The sequence below is a fragment of the Dermacentor andersoni genome, chromosome 5 (assembly GCF_023375885.2).
Source record: "Dermacentor andersoni chromosome 5, qqDerAnde1_hic_scaffold, whole genome shotgun sequence".
Taxonomy (NCBI): domain Eukaryota; kingdom Metazoa; phylum Arthropoda; class Arachnida; order Ixodida; family Ixodidae; genus Dermacentor; species Dermacentor andersoni.
The window spans coordinates 182,887,798-182,904,525 of NC_092818.1; the positions used below are offsets into that span (position 1 = coordinate 182,887,798).

General features: G+C 45.4%; 1 protein-coding gene across 1 annotated transcript in view; it reads right to left on the reverse strand.

The window, feature by feature from the left end:
- Nucleotides 1–16,728, reverse strand: part of SPR (Sex peptide receptor) — a 237,098-nt gene that overhangs the window by 24,409 nt on the left and 195,961 nt on the right. The window contains exon 5 of the mRNA XM_055070572.2: nucleotides 6,514–6,568. Coding sequence (XP_054926547.1) covers nucleotides 6,514–6,556 — 43 coding nt within the window. The 5' untranslated portion in view covers nucleotides 6,557–6,568. The remainder of the gene's footprint in view (nucleotides 1–6,513; nucleotides 6,569–16,728) is intronic.

Here is a 16,728-nt window from a genome sequence, read left to right on the forward strand (position 1 = left end):
CGGCCCACGTATTGGGAGTTTATTGCTTACGACAAGAAAATTTCCTTGGACTGTTAGGCACGCCGACGGGACGCCACTGAAATCTAGCATATATGCATATGCGCCCGAAATTACTTTTCCTTACTTTTTTCCTGGTCTAAGCATTGCGGTTCTTTTGATATGGAAACAGCTAATACTCTGCATAGCTCTGAGCAAATGAGTTCAAATAAAGGAGTTGTTCAGGTCAAGACAAGGGCAGAAAGTTGGTCTGACAAGAGAGCCGTCCTAGGTTAGCATGGACAAGTAAGGAAAGGCGAAGACCTAAAACAGGGGAAATATTGATTAGTAGTTGTAAGAAGAACAACGCAACAAACAATCATGCAAAAGCTACGCCTCTTTATCTGTTATGCATTACGGCCGAAAGTGCAAATATACGTGGTGTGTGTTTACTACAGTCGCGAGCACGCTTCCACGATAACATGAGGTATGAAACAGTCAGGCCCTGAAATAAAATTTAAGTATCTCCAGCTCGAACGTTTTCTTTTTTTTTTCAATTTTCATTTTAACCATGCCGCAGTCTTCAATATATGCATGACCCTGCAATATGCGTTGCAATATGTGCAGGTGCAAATTTGAAATTATTCTCGCACGAGTGCCTTAATATCACAGATGCAGAAATAAAATTTCATATGTGTATAGCATCCATATACCTGCTGCTGCTTTGAGAAACAGACTTGCAATATATTACACCCAGTGCAGTATTTTTTCCTCACCTAATGACCGATCTTTCCGAAGAAATTCTCGAAGGGATGCCCGTAAGGCTGAAAGGTCAAGTTCATTACAAAGGATTTGTCCGTTACACCATAGTATTAGGCAACTCCAAGTGAGCGCCAATTACACGTGTACCTGATGGAATGATGACCTTTTAGGAACTACCGTAGAATAACAGGCAGACTTCAAATATTCGCCTAGGTGCCCATGAGTTGAACAGAAGCAATGCATTTCTATGTCTTTACCACCACTAAGCTGGGTACCCATGTGCACGCATATGCAAGAGCACCTGGCATAGTAACCGATGTTTACCATTTAAATAAATGTGATGTCTGTTTGAAGTACAATCGCATTGACAGGTTGTGCGTCTCAACTCTACAAGACTCATCGCACCCTACTTACGTTTTTTGAAAGATACAGACTGAGCTTCTCGTTTGAAGCCTTTTTTTCTCCATTTGCTCGCTAGTGACGAAACATTGGACGGTGTTTCTTCTAGTTTTTAACACTCATTTCTATGGTGTGTCCCACGTTATATTTGTGCTACAATGTAAAGATATGCAAGTGCCACGTGGTTGGACACAACTAGAGTATAGTTGTTTGTCGTCGACTGGAGCAATTGAGACTATTTGTTTTTTGTATTTGACCAAATTACATAATTAGTTAATGCTAATTACACAACTTCTCATATATTATATTCTGAGCAAAAGTGTCAATGAGGAAATTGTGAGCCATTCTGAAAAATTCCCGGTCCGGCTTTCGATTGCTCAACAAGAACATTTTATTATTTCGCGGACTTTCTTTCAGGCTTGCCAAGAAACAAAAAACTTTTATGTAGCACATTTTTAGCAACAAAAAACTGGAACGGAAGCTTTTCAGGATGGTCTACAATTTTCTCCATGATACCTTGGCTCTGAGTATAATGTTTGACAAGTTAATAACCAATTAGGTTATCCGGCGAAATCTACAGTTTGACTGGCCCGAAACGACGCATACAAGGTTACCTTGGCTCTTCCCAGCTGCATGGCACTTGAATATTCTTGAATTTTACTACAAGTTATGTGGGACACATGGTAGTCTCCCCTGCAGTAATATTCTTCTACTTGTACTAACGTACTCAGTTTTTTGTCATTACCCGCTGTAGGGGCCTAGTAATTTGGGCGTTGCGCTGCTAAGCTCGAAGGCATGGGATCCAATGCCCAGCGCGGCGGCCGCATTTCGATAGGGGTGAAATGCACGAACGTCCATGTACCCTACATTTGCATGTTAAACAATCGTAGGAGGTCAGAATTAATTCAGCGTAAACCACAACGGCGTGCCTCATAACCATGTCGCGGTTTCGGTGCGCAAGATCTCAGAATTTAATGGATTGTTTTGTCATTGGTTTGCCTCTATTCTTTGAGATATTTCATCTCGTTCTTCCTGTCCTCTTTCCTTCTCTTCTTCCCAATTTGAATTTCTCTGTTTCTGTCCTCTGCTTCCAGAACAGCAGACAGGCATTGTGCCCCCTCCTGTGGCAGTTGCTAGCCTGCCCCTTGCTTTTGTAGATATGTTTTCAGGCCAAATAAGAACAACTAATAGGTAGAAGAGCCCACCTTTCCACGTAAGATATCTCCAACCCATGGTGGTCAAGGGTAGGCGAACGTGAGAATGATGTAGCAGAGCCTAGACAGCCATCGTTATCGCAGCGTATTACGAACATCTTCTAGCTATCTAACTGGAACTATCTGCCACTGACCAAAGACAAGTTGTGCATCAACAGCTGCACCGAATATTTTATTTTCCCAGGAGCCGCGTTGTAGCGTTGCTCAGCCGTTTTCATTGCCTTCGGTGAGTGGTACAACTTCAGCGTACATCGCTCCTCACCTTAGCTGACGCCTGCTCTCACAGTTTGTTTTAGGCTCAACCATCTAGTCTTGCAGTGGCGCATAGCGGATATCGACTAGGCGGCTCTTTACAACTGTTTATTCATCGCCCCAAGGGCACTGTAACAACTGCTGCCAGCCGGCGCGCATCACCCAAACTTCCGGACGTGTGCATGCAAGCGGATGCGCGTAAGTTGGGCGAGGAAGGAGAACGGGATGTAAGCACGCTTGGCGCCCGCATACGCAGTGGTTGTTCACTTCGCCTCGCTTTTGTCTGTTCTAAGATTGCGAGCAGCAAATCGATTGCTATTTCTTTTTTCTTTGTCGCGTACAAGAAGCGAGCGGATCAGTACATCCTCTCTCGCGCAGCTGGCCTGGTCTCTTCGCTGCTGAATATTTATCAGCCACCGTTGGCCGGTATGCAGCGCCTCAAAATCGCCTGCAGCGCTTCCGCAAAGTGAAGCGACGTGATGCACACATTCCCCGCCGTCCGGTGCGAACAGCGTCGGTATCTTCAGGGGGTGATAACGAAGAACAGCCTTCGCGGCTGCCGGTATGGTTCAATCAAGCCATGTGAAAAAGAAGACCAAAGCGTATAATATACACGCTTTAAGTAAACATTTTCAGTAGGCTACATGTTTAACTGCAGTTCCGTGAGGCTTATTTGTGTCATCTGAGATTTGCGAAGATTTTGGCAAATTCTGCTTCTGAATAGTTAGGAAAGAAAACGTCCTAGCGAAACAAGCACGAAGGTTTGGCTCGTCTTCAGCCGCCTTTGGTAATTCTATAGACCCCCTCAGTACGACAACGCGATCAGAGCGCCGCCAAATGTGTCTTCCGTTCGTTGGAGTTAAAGTAAATCTATCCTTTGAGCCAACTGAAACAATATGTGAATCATAGGGCTTGGTAATGTCACTGCCCAAAACGAAGTAAAGTTGCCGCTCTAAAATGCTAATTCGAGAGTTTGTTTTGGTATGCAAGCTAGAAACCGAGATCTGGCGTTGATGACGTGCACGCAGTTGGTGCCGTTTATATTAGCAAAGAACAGATCCCACTCAGGCACCCTCATTTGCTTGTTTAGAAGAGTTTAGCCAAGCCGGTGTGGCACCACAAAAGCACACACCGAATTCCGCAGTTAAATATTTTCTAGCAGTGCAGGAAGGAAAGCTATCCTCTCAGGGCTTACTGACTGTACAAGGTGTTTCACATAACTTGAACCGAGGATTTAAAAAAAAAAAAAAGCAGTTAGCCGCAGCTGGGTGAAACCAACGACATATGATTTGCCGTCATGTGGCGCTCCTCAAAATAATTTTATATGCCGCATAATGAGTTAATTAACTCAGATCAATTACTCCAAATTTTTGATGTTCACTTCAAGGCGAAGTGTGTACGTTGTAGAGAGGATTTAGAAACGACTGATTCAAGTTTTTGTGGCAACGCACATGCTGCGAGGTGATGTTTTCCCGCATTTAAAGAAAGCCCGCGAAATATGAAATAAAACCACGCGACTGTGCTCATGCCCTATCGTTTTGCAACGCTCAACCTCTCTTCTATTTCTCTCTCTCTCTCAACCGTGCTTCGCGCCTTTTGCTTATCAGTGACGACGGCGCTTCCTTTCCGTGTGCCACCGCCAAAGATGCTGACGTACTGTGACGCCGATGCCTAGAGTATCGGCCACGCACTTCACTACTTTCCGCTCCCACGGTTCTTTAGCTCGAAACACAATTGAGAGCGCTGCAATACGATAGTGCATGAGAGCAGTCACATTGTATTATTTCATATTTCTCGGGCTTCCTTCAAATGGCGAAATAAATCACCGCGCGACATTTACATTGCCACAAAAAATTGGACCGATCGTTTCTGAATCCCCTATACAACGTAACGAAACATACTTGGCACTAAAGTGAATATTCAAAATGTAGCATTATTAATCTTAGTTCATTCACTAATTAAGCGGTATTAAAAGGAAATACGAAATACTCTAAGGAGCGCCACATAAGAGCAAACATTATTTGATTTCATTCATCTGCTGGTAACCACTTTTATAAATCCTTGATTCAAGTTACGTGAAACCCCTGTTTAAGCAACATGGTTTGTTTAATGCGAGCTTGGAGAGGTGACAGCTCACCAGAGACAATATGATGCTCATGAAACGAGGGCTTACTGTCAATATCATCATTATAAATCTAATTACGGCTCCTTAAAGTGCGAGATTCCTTTTGTGATAGCAGTAAAGTAATACGAAGCAGCATAGTGTACATATTTAGCACCTGCGAGAAAAATTCATAAACTAATTCAGTATATGAAATAAATCCTAAACTAAATCAGTTATAGCATCCAATACTGACGCCTGTAATCCCGTTATTTATCTTTGATCACAGCGGCTTCACCCTGTTTTTCCCGTAATTGCGTTACTACCGAATACACAGTGCGTATTGCGCGTTGTGTCATGAGGTTTCAGCGGCATTTAGAGCACGCATGTACTCTACGTGCAGAAAGTAGTAAAAATTGTTCTGAGACACTACGAAAGGTACGTTTGATCATTCCCAATTCACGAATGTTTCATTCATTTATTCATAACTACGCTCACTACTGTCGTTATAAAATTCTTAGATTGTACTCAAAAGCAACTTAAGTATAGCCTTTCCCATATGCAACGAAAGGAAGAAGATAAGTGCGCTCCTCACAATAACGCCTGCTGTTGTGGAAAAGCTGCCTTTATTCCACCTCTTTTCTTTCGTTCTTTTTATTTTAAATAATTTTTTTTAGCTCGCTAGATTAGGCATGAGAAATCTGATTGATTTATGTTTCTCGCAACAAAATGCCTGATGTCCATCAGAAATGGTATGTTAAAAATATTTTGTCCAGTAGGCATAAAATATAGTGAAACAGTGTAATTTGTTATCATTATTGTATTATGACTAGGAAGCCCGTGGACTCGCTAGTCGCTTATGTTACCAAGGCACTTTAAATAACTAGCTCAGCAATTATTATTCTGCTGGTCACGGCAAAACCATCAGGTTCTGTTCACTCAACAAAACACACAGACAAAAAAATAAAAGATAAGGCGAAACACAGCGCACAAAAAGCCTATCTCCATTCGTGCGCAAGTGAGTCGTGCATTGAGATTCAACAGGCCAGCAGTGACTGCGACACTTTCCTTCTTCTTTCTTTGTCTTTCTTTGAGAGAACAGAGTTTTTTGTGCGCAGCGCATATTGTTATGTGCTGCGCTGTGAAAATGAATACCGATACCGGCAATTAAGATGAGCCCAACCTAAGGATAACTAACCAGCTGGGCGACTTTGTTTGGTTTCAACGAATGCATTCTTACCGTTGAACAATATAACACGCACTTCAATCGCTGCGTTTGAAGAAATGCATTTTATGAACCGCAAGTGTGATGGAGGGTGTGAAGATACAACCAAAACAGCCTAAGTACATTATGTCATTGTATACAAACGTGTTAGGCACTACGCTCCAAGTTAAGGCAAATGTACTCAACAAGATGCCGATTCCCCTTGTAGGATTAAATGCATATTTTTATTGTTTCTTGCCTGCCTGCCACTTATCCGGATTTTTGCGCTCAGATTACTTCATTGGTAAAGGCAGGAGAAACCCTACACATTCTCTTCTTTAGGGGAAACTGGTCAGTTCGTTCTGGTCATTTATGATCAAATTGCGCTTTGGCGAAAGGTCTCGCCATTTGGTTTTCTGGCCTGCGTGCATGGACATGATGGCGAGTGGGCACCTATATTGTTTATTCAATAGTATGCAGTGTTTAGCATACTGGCGAGCTTCCCGTGAATTGCATAGCAGAGCTCAGATTGAATTTCGCTAACCTCCCTGCAGCACACGTGCATAACTTATGTGCACTTGTAATGACCGCATCGATATGCTCACCGCTTTCGTAATCCATTATGATGTCTTCATCCACCTTTGTCATGAAGAAAAGTACCTGCAAAGAAGAAACGATTACTTGGTGCAAGTTGTTGGCGTCAGTCTTAAACATAAAACAACGGACAGCGTAGGAAGCGAATATAAAATTGCGCTATTAGTATAGTAAAAGTGTATTGCACAGATAATGCAATGATCTTGGGGCTTACTACCAAATCCGTCATTGTCAGAAGGGGTGCAGGTAAGGCACCACGCATGCATAATTATTCACAAGATGGGAAATCTTGCAAGAGTTGGAACGTTTATTAAATCAAACGATTTCGCACGAAATTAAAATTATGTTCTAAGCCAAATATATATGGAAAAAGCAGAACTTTCTACATATTATATTTTATAAATGTCCATCTTATTGTTACTGAAACGCGAAAACTTACTCATTATCTTTCGCTAACTTTATTAACCATTTACAGTATGGCTTTATGGATTGAATAAATCGCTGTTTCTGACAACATCTGTTCACCGTGGACGATACATGTCTGGCATTCATCATTACCGTAGTCTACATTTTACTTCAGCCATCATTAGTTTCCTGCATTTCTGCGGAAGCAGGAAGCCCGCAATTTCTGCAATTAAGTATGAAGTAGCCTGTCTATAGTTAAAGAGGAAGCAAATTTAGCTCCTTTTAGTCACATTGACAGCCCTGCGTGTGGCTGATAATTGAAAAATCGATACGTTCAGTTCCAAATCACTTGACCATGAATGCGACTGCTTACGGCTACCATTTAGCGAAACGAATTGGAACATCCAACGTCTCTGCCAATTACTTCGTGTCCGGTTCATATATTAAAACGTGAACGTTCTTGTTTCTTCATTGCGACTCTACCGCGATATCAAAGCGTAGCAGGCTTGACAACAGCGCTGGTGCTGCCATCTTCTATTCATATTCATCATTATTCATTATTCATTATATTCACATATTCAAGGATGCCTGCGGGTGCTCGCAGCGTCTCAAGTGGAGGGAATCCAGAACATTGAAGCCTTGTACAGAAGGTACTCTCGCGAATGTAATCATTTTACCGAACTGCTGTGGTCCCTGTGCCTTCCAGCGCTCCTCGATTGGGCAAAGTTTCGAAAAAAGGTAGATGTGTCTCCAGGAAAGGTTACCTATATTGGACACTGCGATGTGCCAAAAAGTGTTGATTCGGTCTTATCTAAAGGGCCTAAGTTCTGTATTCAACCCCAAGAGTCCCCGGTCGAGCTCATATCTATTGTCAAGAACATTGCAAGACGCGCGCCTGAGGATGAAAAAGGCCTATGTATTTCAGAAGGGGTAAACTCACTAGCAGTGAAGCGGTCCAAGCAGGACCAGCAGCGAGATGTTAAGCGAACTGTCGAGTACCTCAAGCAGAATGATCTGGCTTTAATGATTTCTGATAAAGAAGGTAGCTTTACGGTTTTACCGAATTCTTTATTTCGGCAGAAAGCGAGGGAAGCTGTCGCAAAAAATTTTTCTATTAAGACGTGCACTGCCGCTAAGCTAAAAAAGCTAGCGTTGGGTCTCTGTGATAGGTGTAACCTGAAAAATCTTGGTTTGGGTATCAAAGGTGCGAAGAGCGGAGCACTTAGTATTTTCTTCTCCGCGAAAACGCATAAAGAAGGCATTCCTTTCCGAGCCATCGTTTCGGAACGTGACACGTGGCAGGGGACGGTCTCTAAGTTTCTGCAGAAACACTTGCGCTTACTCAGATTTGAGGACCCGTTCATGATAAAGAATTCTGAGGAGCTTATCGCATTTCTTCATGACCATGAAGGCTCGAGGGAACCGCTGTTTTCGTTTTCCATTGATGTCACTGACCTATTTTATTCCATTCCACAAGATATTTTGCTATGCGCCATTAGAGAATCCATTGATGACTACGGCCCTGTGGCCTTTCAGAACGCATGTGGTGTAAGTGTGGACCACTTTTTAGAAATTCTGCATTTTTATTTGGCATCGACCATCGTTAATTTCGAAGGAAAGAACTACGTCCAAAAGCGTGGAGTGTGCATTGAAAAACAGTTGAAGTTCCGCGCCTGTCTTGTGTGTTCCTTCCTTGTCCCTTGTTTTTCAGTGCGGTTACATGATGCATTCCATTAACGACCACCAACTAGCCCGCTTATCCCTGTTAAAAATCTTCTGACTGTGCCATGATGCGGAATGCAATAAAGACTTTTCCTGTGTCGGAACGCTTTTTCTCAGTGGGAAGAATATTAGAATACGAATGCATAACAACAAGAACTACGCCATATCTTCAATTGTTGTACATCGGCAAACATTACAGCAAGATGCATGTTTGGCACACATTGGTTGTACCAAGCACTGCGTCATTTGGCCGTCCGTGCTTCTGTTTGCGGCTTCGTCCAGCTCTGCCAATAACATGGTAGCTGCACTAGTACGTGCTCATCAGACTGACGTTTTCTACCTACCGGCATAGTACAATACAGAAACGCTAACGGACCAACCAGAGAATGAACCCCACCCTCGCGCAAAGCGAGCTGCAATTTATACACGTTCTGCTACCGTGGTTACGTGCTCTTTTGCAGCCTCCCAGAGCGACGTCAAATTCTGCCAATGCAATTCTCGCTAGCTCGTCCCTTAATCTAACTATATTTTACCTACGCGCAGTTCTTTGCCGAGTAGCTCTCGGACATTGCCTGGTTATGCACCCTTTACGTCTGAAAGAAATCTACTGACAAGAAGGAACGTGACTCTTGAGCGGAGGCTGCTAGCAGCATTCCTGCAAACAAACCGTACTAAGCTTACTTTTCTCCGCTAGTTCCATTGCCTTGGGCCTGTTCTTTTTTTTCTGTGAGCCATATAGATGCCACTATTTTCATGCATGTAATCCAGCAGTGTGGTAGTTATATTAACCACGCTTGCCTCGTCTTACTTTTGCGTTTTTTTTATTTCCAGCGTTTCGGTTGAGTAAGCTTTGTAGGTCACGTTTCGCGTCATTCGAGCTTCAGCCTCTTCAGATTTCCCTTTGTACTCGTTTTCTGCGTCTTCATGTGCAGCGACGTAGGATTCTTGCGGCATCACGCGTGGTTTGCTCGGTGTACTGCACTGGCTTGACTTTTCTAAAAATTGAGGCTGCAGACAACGTGAGCTGCTTGACGTTGGTTTTTTTCTTGAGAGTGAATAGAATTGACAAAACAAACATCAACAGAGTGCGTCGTCTTCTCCCCTCGGAAGGGCCAGTCCTCTTTTCTTTAAAGGCGCTCTGCGGCAAAGACGACAAATTTCCTGTCACTACAATGTGCCCTGACACGTGGCTTTGACGCTGTCGAGACATTCCTTGTCTAGGAAGAGGTCCCGTTTTGTGCGAAATTTTGTGAACAAACCACAACTATAATGGGCGAGCCAAGTGAGAGAGAGATAAAAAAAGAAAAGCGCAGGAAGCCCCATTAGGCACTCACCACTCGAAAATATATGGGCGCTTGTCTTTCGTGGCCTTTCCGGAGGCTCTTTCGTAACAAAAGCTCTTAAGTTTTGCTTTTACCCTGTAAAAACTTTGATGGGCTTAATATGCAGAAACGAAGAACCACATTCTCGCCCCTTCGGTCCTCGCTTCAGATTTGCGCATGGCGGTAAAGGAAAGTGTGCGACGCTTGAAATACAGCTCGCTATGCAACGGTGGTCTCGAGCGCAAGCTGCCGATGGTAACCATGTGCTTGAATTAAATTTACCGCGTAAATCTAATTTGCAGTGAGATGAGTTTTCGGTGCCAAGAACGAAAGCGTACAAAAACTAGCAATGAGCGCAGGTTCCTGCATATCTGTACTTGAACAAACAGTCTCGTCGGGACAGAATTGCCCTGTCCTATGTTCTAGACTTTTCACGGAGATGCGTTTTGGGTAGTTTTGGGGCACACTGTCTACCATATGGCAATGTTTTCCGATTATAGTGTGCTCTATTTACTGTAACAATGTCATTGTAGGCCCAAAGACGTAAAGATGAATGAACGTTTCGCATGGGAAATGCCTCTTTGCAATATTGTGGTAAATTTAATCTTTCTTGATTTCGCTAATAAAGAAACTTAGTGTATCGCTTCCGGCGTTTCCTACGCACACCAAATAAATTAGGCTGAATATATCTAGCTGAACATGTAAAAATTTATAGCGCAAGATATATTAACACAGAAAAACGAAGCCACAGAAGCAGGCGTTGTTTGTCCACTGGAGAATATACCAAAACACAAAAATAATCAAATGTGTCTAGAACGAAGAAAATTTAAAACGCTAAGTACATATTACGGGAGGCACAGTAGTAAGCGAGCTCCTTTCTATAAGAACTAGGAGTCTGTGTGACTGCCTCTCTCTATGTATATTCTCGTTTTAGCTGTAAACGTGAATCCGAACCGACTCGCCTATCTGAATAGATTACAAGTTTCTGTATACAAATGCATGGTCTAGTGCGGCAGGATGCTGTCCTGTTTAGGTAAAAGAAGCAAAAAAGGAAAACAAAACCACATCCCATTACTAGATTTCCCCAATCACATAGAAACTCGGTTCCAGTTCACAAAAAGCCCTTACGTTAGATCTGTCCGTAAAAGAAACTTCCACGCAATAATCACGCTGGACCAACAGGCGAAGACAGCTGGTCAATGCTAAATAACCCTTGCGAGCAAAAAGATTTGTGAATACGAGCCTTGATCTCCACTGGTATACGAAAAGATTGATTTCTGTCCGCAGTGGTTGCTTAGTGGCTATGGTGTTAGGATGGTAAGCACGAGCCTGCGGGATCAAATCCCGGCCATGGCGGCGGCCTTTCGGTGGGGACGAAACGGGAAAACACCCGTCTACTTAGACTTAGGTGCAGGTTAAAGAACTGCAGGCGGTCCAAATTTCCACAGTCCCCCACTACGGTGTGCCTTATAATCAGATCATGATTTTGTCACGTAAAACCTCGTAATTTAAGATTGATTTCATAACAAAATGGAAATCTCATGCAATTGCATTGTCATGAACACGTTGTTTTGCATTCTGCCAGTGAGCGTTTTAAAGGGTTAACTTTTCTTTATTCGTTGCTCAGTTTTGCGCCCTTGATGCCGTCCACAGTGGTGGGCCGGTCCCGAAGATAATGCGTCCCCATGATTATGTTTACATGGAAGACAGTGCTGCTCATGGGTATGTGCCAATCGGTACGTGCCATTGGGTATGTGACACTGGACAGGTGCCATCGTTGTCATGCCGTCACCGCCACGTCATCGTCATCATACACTCGTTGTCATGGCATCTCACGCCAAAGTCGCCATCCGATTCTCGTCATACCGCCGTCTTCAAACCGTTGTCATCAAGCCGTCGTCTTGACGCCATCATCGTCATGCCAACATAGTCATACAGTCATCGTTATGCGGTCGTGGTCATACATGGTCGCCATGCGATCGTAGTCATAAACTCGTCGTCCTCGTATCGTCGTTATGCCGTCGTAGTCATACCGCCTTCGTCGCTATATTATCTTCCTCACATTGTCGTGCAGTCGTCGTCATAGAGCCTTCGGCCGCGAATGTTGTAGGCTTCGAAACCCAGCGAGCACTCGAGCATCGGAGAGGAATGTAGCAAACTAGAACCCTATAAAACAACATTTACACTGAAATGTCATGAAAGTGGTGGGACATCCAAAGCCCTAAGGGATTTGATGAGCTCGACATCGGGAGCAAAAGCGCCTAGCCCAAGTAACACCTAACACATAAACATTCGTGTTACACGCTCGTAACCACTCTGATAATTTTTAAAAGCGAAGTTTGCAATGACTATCAGAAGTGGCGTTGCCGTGGTCACGTGAAAAAAAAACACAGTAGCTTCTAGAGCAGAGCAGCTGCGAGAAAGGGCGGTTTGATGAAATGACAGCTGCGCCGGCGCCGGAGCGTGAGCCATTAACAAGGATTCAAGCGGCATAGGCGCGCTCACGCCACGCGTGCGACCAATCGGAGCCGTTTCGATTCCGCCGGGAGGGAAAGGGCAGCCAATGGTTTCGCGTGCATTGCGCCGGCTTCGTTTCTGTTCAGTTTAGTCTCGGAAAACGGAGGGGACGGCTACGCGTTGTGCGTTCCCCCGAAGAAGAGCAGCGTTCGACGAGCAGCGGCGAGAACTCGTCCGTAAAAGGGCCCGCCGTCGGGGCGGCGATCCGGCCGTTAGAGCCGCCCGAGCCCAGGCAATCCGACGGCAACGAAAAGAAGATCCCGAGCTGAGGGAGCGGGAGGCCGAAGCAATCCGGCACCATTACCTGTGGCTTATTTAATTGTGACGAATATAAGGTGCACGCAGGACAAGCTTCACTTAACCCCCTTTTCCAGTGGGGGAAGGGCTGGTCATATGTTTTATTGATTTATATGATGATATCATAAATCTCGGCAAATATTGCCGCATGCTTTTGCAAAAAATTTGATTTTCGAATGAGCATACAGAAATTACAATAACAAATTATCAAATACGAACATGCGCACACACTTACGAAATTATCAATGTTACCAAGGTTTCGTTTAGTAAAAGACACATACCAGATTATCACCGTTGCCTATTTATCGTGCGGTGCGAGACGTGTCTACTATATCCAGAAAAATTATTGATTGTTGTCGCGCATTCTATGGCGAAATAGTCTTGTCTGTAGTCGGAATGTGCGCGCTACGCGAATTCTGTTGTAAATCTTCGGATGTATGTCAGAAGAAGTGATTATTCCGGAATGCACTATAATGCAAGTATAAATAGCGGATGGACCTGACTCGTACGCTCATATTCCGCGACCGACGACCGTACTTGCCGATATCGTTGTGATGTGTGTGTTGCTCGCTTTTCTGTGCATTAGGAAGGAAAAAGTGGAGAAGGAAGGCAGAGAGGTTAACCAGTTTTGCCTAACCGGTTTGCTACCCTACACATGGGAGCGGGATGGGGGGGATGAAAGATGGGGAGAAGAGATAGAGGGCACATAACACGGCACACACATCGTTGGTTACAGTCTGTCACTCTTGTGCGGTACGTGACATCACTGTCACAGCCGCCTGTCCAAGCCCGTATCCTTCATAAACCGAAGTAGTCCCTTCGTCGCCTTCAGCTGCGATGTCTTCAGTCGGCGATATGTGAAAATGGTTGCAACTGACAATGGTCTATTGTCAAGGTGCGCTAGAACGGACGCCATGGACTGTCTCTGAACATTATATTCAGGACAGTCGCACAGAATGTGTTCCAGCGTCTCCTCGCAAAGACAGGCATTGCAGAGAGCGTTGTCGGCCATTCCAATGCGAAACGACTAAGATTTCGTGAAGGCCACCCCTAGCCATAAGCGATAAAGCAGGGTGGCCTCACTTCGGCGGAGTCCGGTTGGCATACAGAGATGCATCAAGGAGGGCAGGTAGTGGTGATGATTGCTGCGGTTGGTCTGGCAGCTTGGTGTGCACCATAGAGAGAGCGTGATCTCCCGTGCAAGCACTTGAAGTCTGCTGGCTGCGTCGGACCGTGAAAGTGGTATGGCCTCTTCCTGTGTGTCTTCAAGAGCTGTCTGAGCGGCTTTATCGGCGTCTTCATTTCCGATGACGCCGCAGTGACTTGGCAGCCACTGAAACGTCACGTGATGTCCTTTCTCATGTGATGTATGGAGTAGGCATATAATATCGAATACCAGCTGTTCGAATGGCCCGCGACGCAGAGCTGATAGTACAGATTGTCGGGCTGCCTTTGAGTCGCTGAAAATTGACCATCGTCGAGGTGGTTCCCGATTGACAAAAGAAAGTGCAGCTCGAAGAGCAGCTAGTTCCGCAGATGTAGATGTCGTTGGGTGGTCAGTCCTAAAGCTGATGGTAATACCTCTTTCTGGGACGACTACAGCACCGGACGAACACTGGATGTTTGCGGAACCGTCAGTATAAATATGTGCACTGTCTGCGTACCTCTCGTGCAGCAGAAGCAGAGACAGTTGTTTCAGCACAGGCGACGACAGCTCAGACTTTTTCCAGATTCCTGGCACGTTGAGATGGACTGTGGGGCTGACAAGGCACCAAGGGGGCATCGATGGTTTAGATGCAGCGGTGAAGCCCGAGGGAAGTTTGTCGTTGTACTTGACAATAGTTTTTGAGAATGATGCTTGGTGCCTGTCTGAAGGTAGTGTTGCAAGGTGGTGATAGGGGGCCCGTGCCAAATGTCTGATATGCGTTCTCAGGGTTTCCACCGTGATGTGAGTCTGCATTGGATGGTCCCGAGCAATCGCGATAGTTGCCTCAGTTGACGTGCATCTCGGCAAACCAAGACAAACTCTGAGTGCTTGAGCTTGCGCTGCTTGCAGAACACGAATATTTGTCTTGCAGGTGTTGCTCAGTACAGGTAGACTGTATCTTAAAAAACCGAGAAAGAGAGCTTTGTAGAGTCTCAGCATTGCGTCTACTGACATCCCCCACGTCTTTCCTGTCAGGTATTTAAACAACTGGGAGGTTGCTGTTAGGCGTCGTTTCATGTAAGCCACGTGCGGGCTCCAACAGTGGTCTCGGTCGATAATTACGCCAAGAAATCTGTAGGTCCTGACATAGGAAATGATCCGCCCATTGATTGAGATGACATAAGGCGTCATTGGTTTGCGAGTAAACGCCACTAGGGCGCATTTTTCTGGCGATATGCTGAGACCTTGTTCACACAAGTAGCTCGCTGTCAAAGTAGCCGCTCTCTGAAGCCGTGCACGTATCTGAGGACGTGTGACTGCCGAAGTCCAGAGACAGATGTCGTCTGCGTATACTGAAATTTTGGTGGTAGTTGGCAAGCGTTCAGCAAGCCCAATAAGAGCGAGGTTGAATAGCGTCGGGCTGAGAGCACCGCCTTGAGGAACGCCCTTGCTGGTATAGCGTCGCGTAGTTGGGCAATCGTCAGTTAATACATAGAATGATCTTGCAGATAGGTAACTTGCAATCCATAAAAATACTCGGCCACCTAGGCCAACCGTCACAAGAGCGTCGAGAATAGCCTCATGTAAAACGTTATCGTATGCCCCTTTCACATCTAAGAATAAAGCTGCAGATAAACGTTTACGGGACCTTTCGTGCTGGACATATGAAACCAGATCAACTACATTGTCGATGGAAGAGCGGTCACGTCGGAAACCAGCCATGGAACTCGGATAAATGTTGTAGTGTTCAAGGTACCATTCCAGGCGGCCAAGGATCATCCGTTCCATTATCTTTCCTACACAGCTGGCCAACGCTATCGGGCGGTAAGAGGTGAGCTCTAGCGGGGATTTGCCCTGCTTCAAGATTGGCACCAGGCGGCTCACTTTCCATTCGTCAGGAACATTTCCCTCCTGCCATGAGGTGTTGTAGAGACTCAATAGTGCTATCCGTGCGGATTCTCCGAGATAGCACAAGGCTCGGTATGATATACCATCTGGACCCGGACATGATGAGCGCCTGCAGAGAGCTAGTGCCGCCTCGAGCTCCTCCATTGTAAAAGGAAGGTCCATGCGGCAATCTCGGGAATGGGGGACATCATCTCGGGCTGGAGGATCTGGACGTGTCGCTTGGTCTGCCATTCGCGCACAAAAGTCTTCTGCGACATCGATGTCTTGCCGCCCTTGGAAAAGCGCGAGTGCCTTGAATGGAAAACGCTGTTCCGGAAGGCAACGCAGACCTTGCACCGTTTTCCAAATGTGAGACAGCGGCTTGCGGGGGTCGAGTGTTTGGCAAAACGTTGCCCAACGTTCCGACGCTAATCTATCCATTCGACGCTGAATCTTCTTTTGTATCCTCCTGGCTGCCCTAAGGTCATGGATTGATCTTGTACGCCGATATCGACGTTCCGCCCGGCGACGAAGTGCGCGAAGTCGCTCTAATTCTATGTCGAAGTCGTTTCGCGTGTGAGAGATCGTCAGTATGCGAGTGGCGTTCCGCATCGTATTTTTAATTGTTTGTTCTAACCCAGAGGGTAGGCCCTCGCTGCAGGCATCTTCCATATCAGATTTGAAGTTGGCCCATTGAATCGTCCGAATGGTATTCCGTGGGCCAGATCTAGACGACAAGCCTTTGATGTTCAGATAGGTGGGAATGTGATCACTCCCATGTGTCTCAATATCTGGAAACCACTTCACATATCTGGCGAGAGAGTTGGAGACAAAAGCAAGGTCGAGGCAGCTGCCGTATGTCACGCCTCGAAGAAAGGTGGGGCTACCATCGTTCAAGAGAGTAAGGCCATAGTTGTAGGCGATGCTTG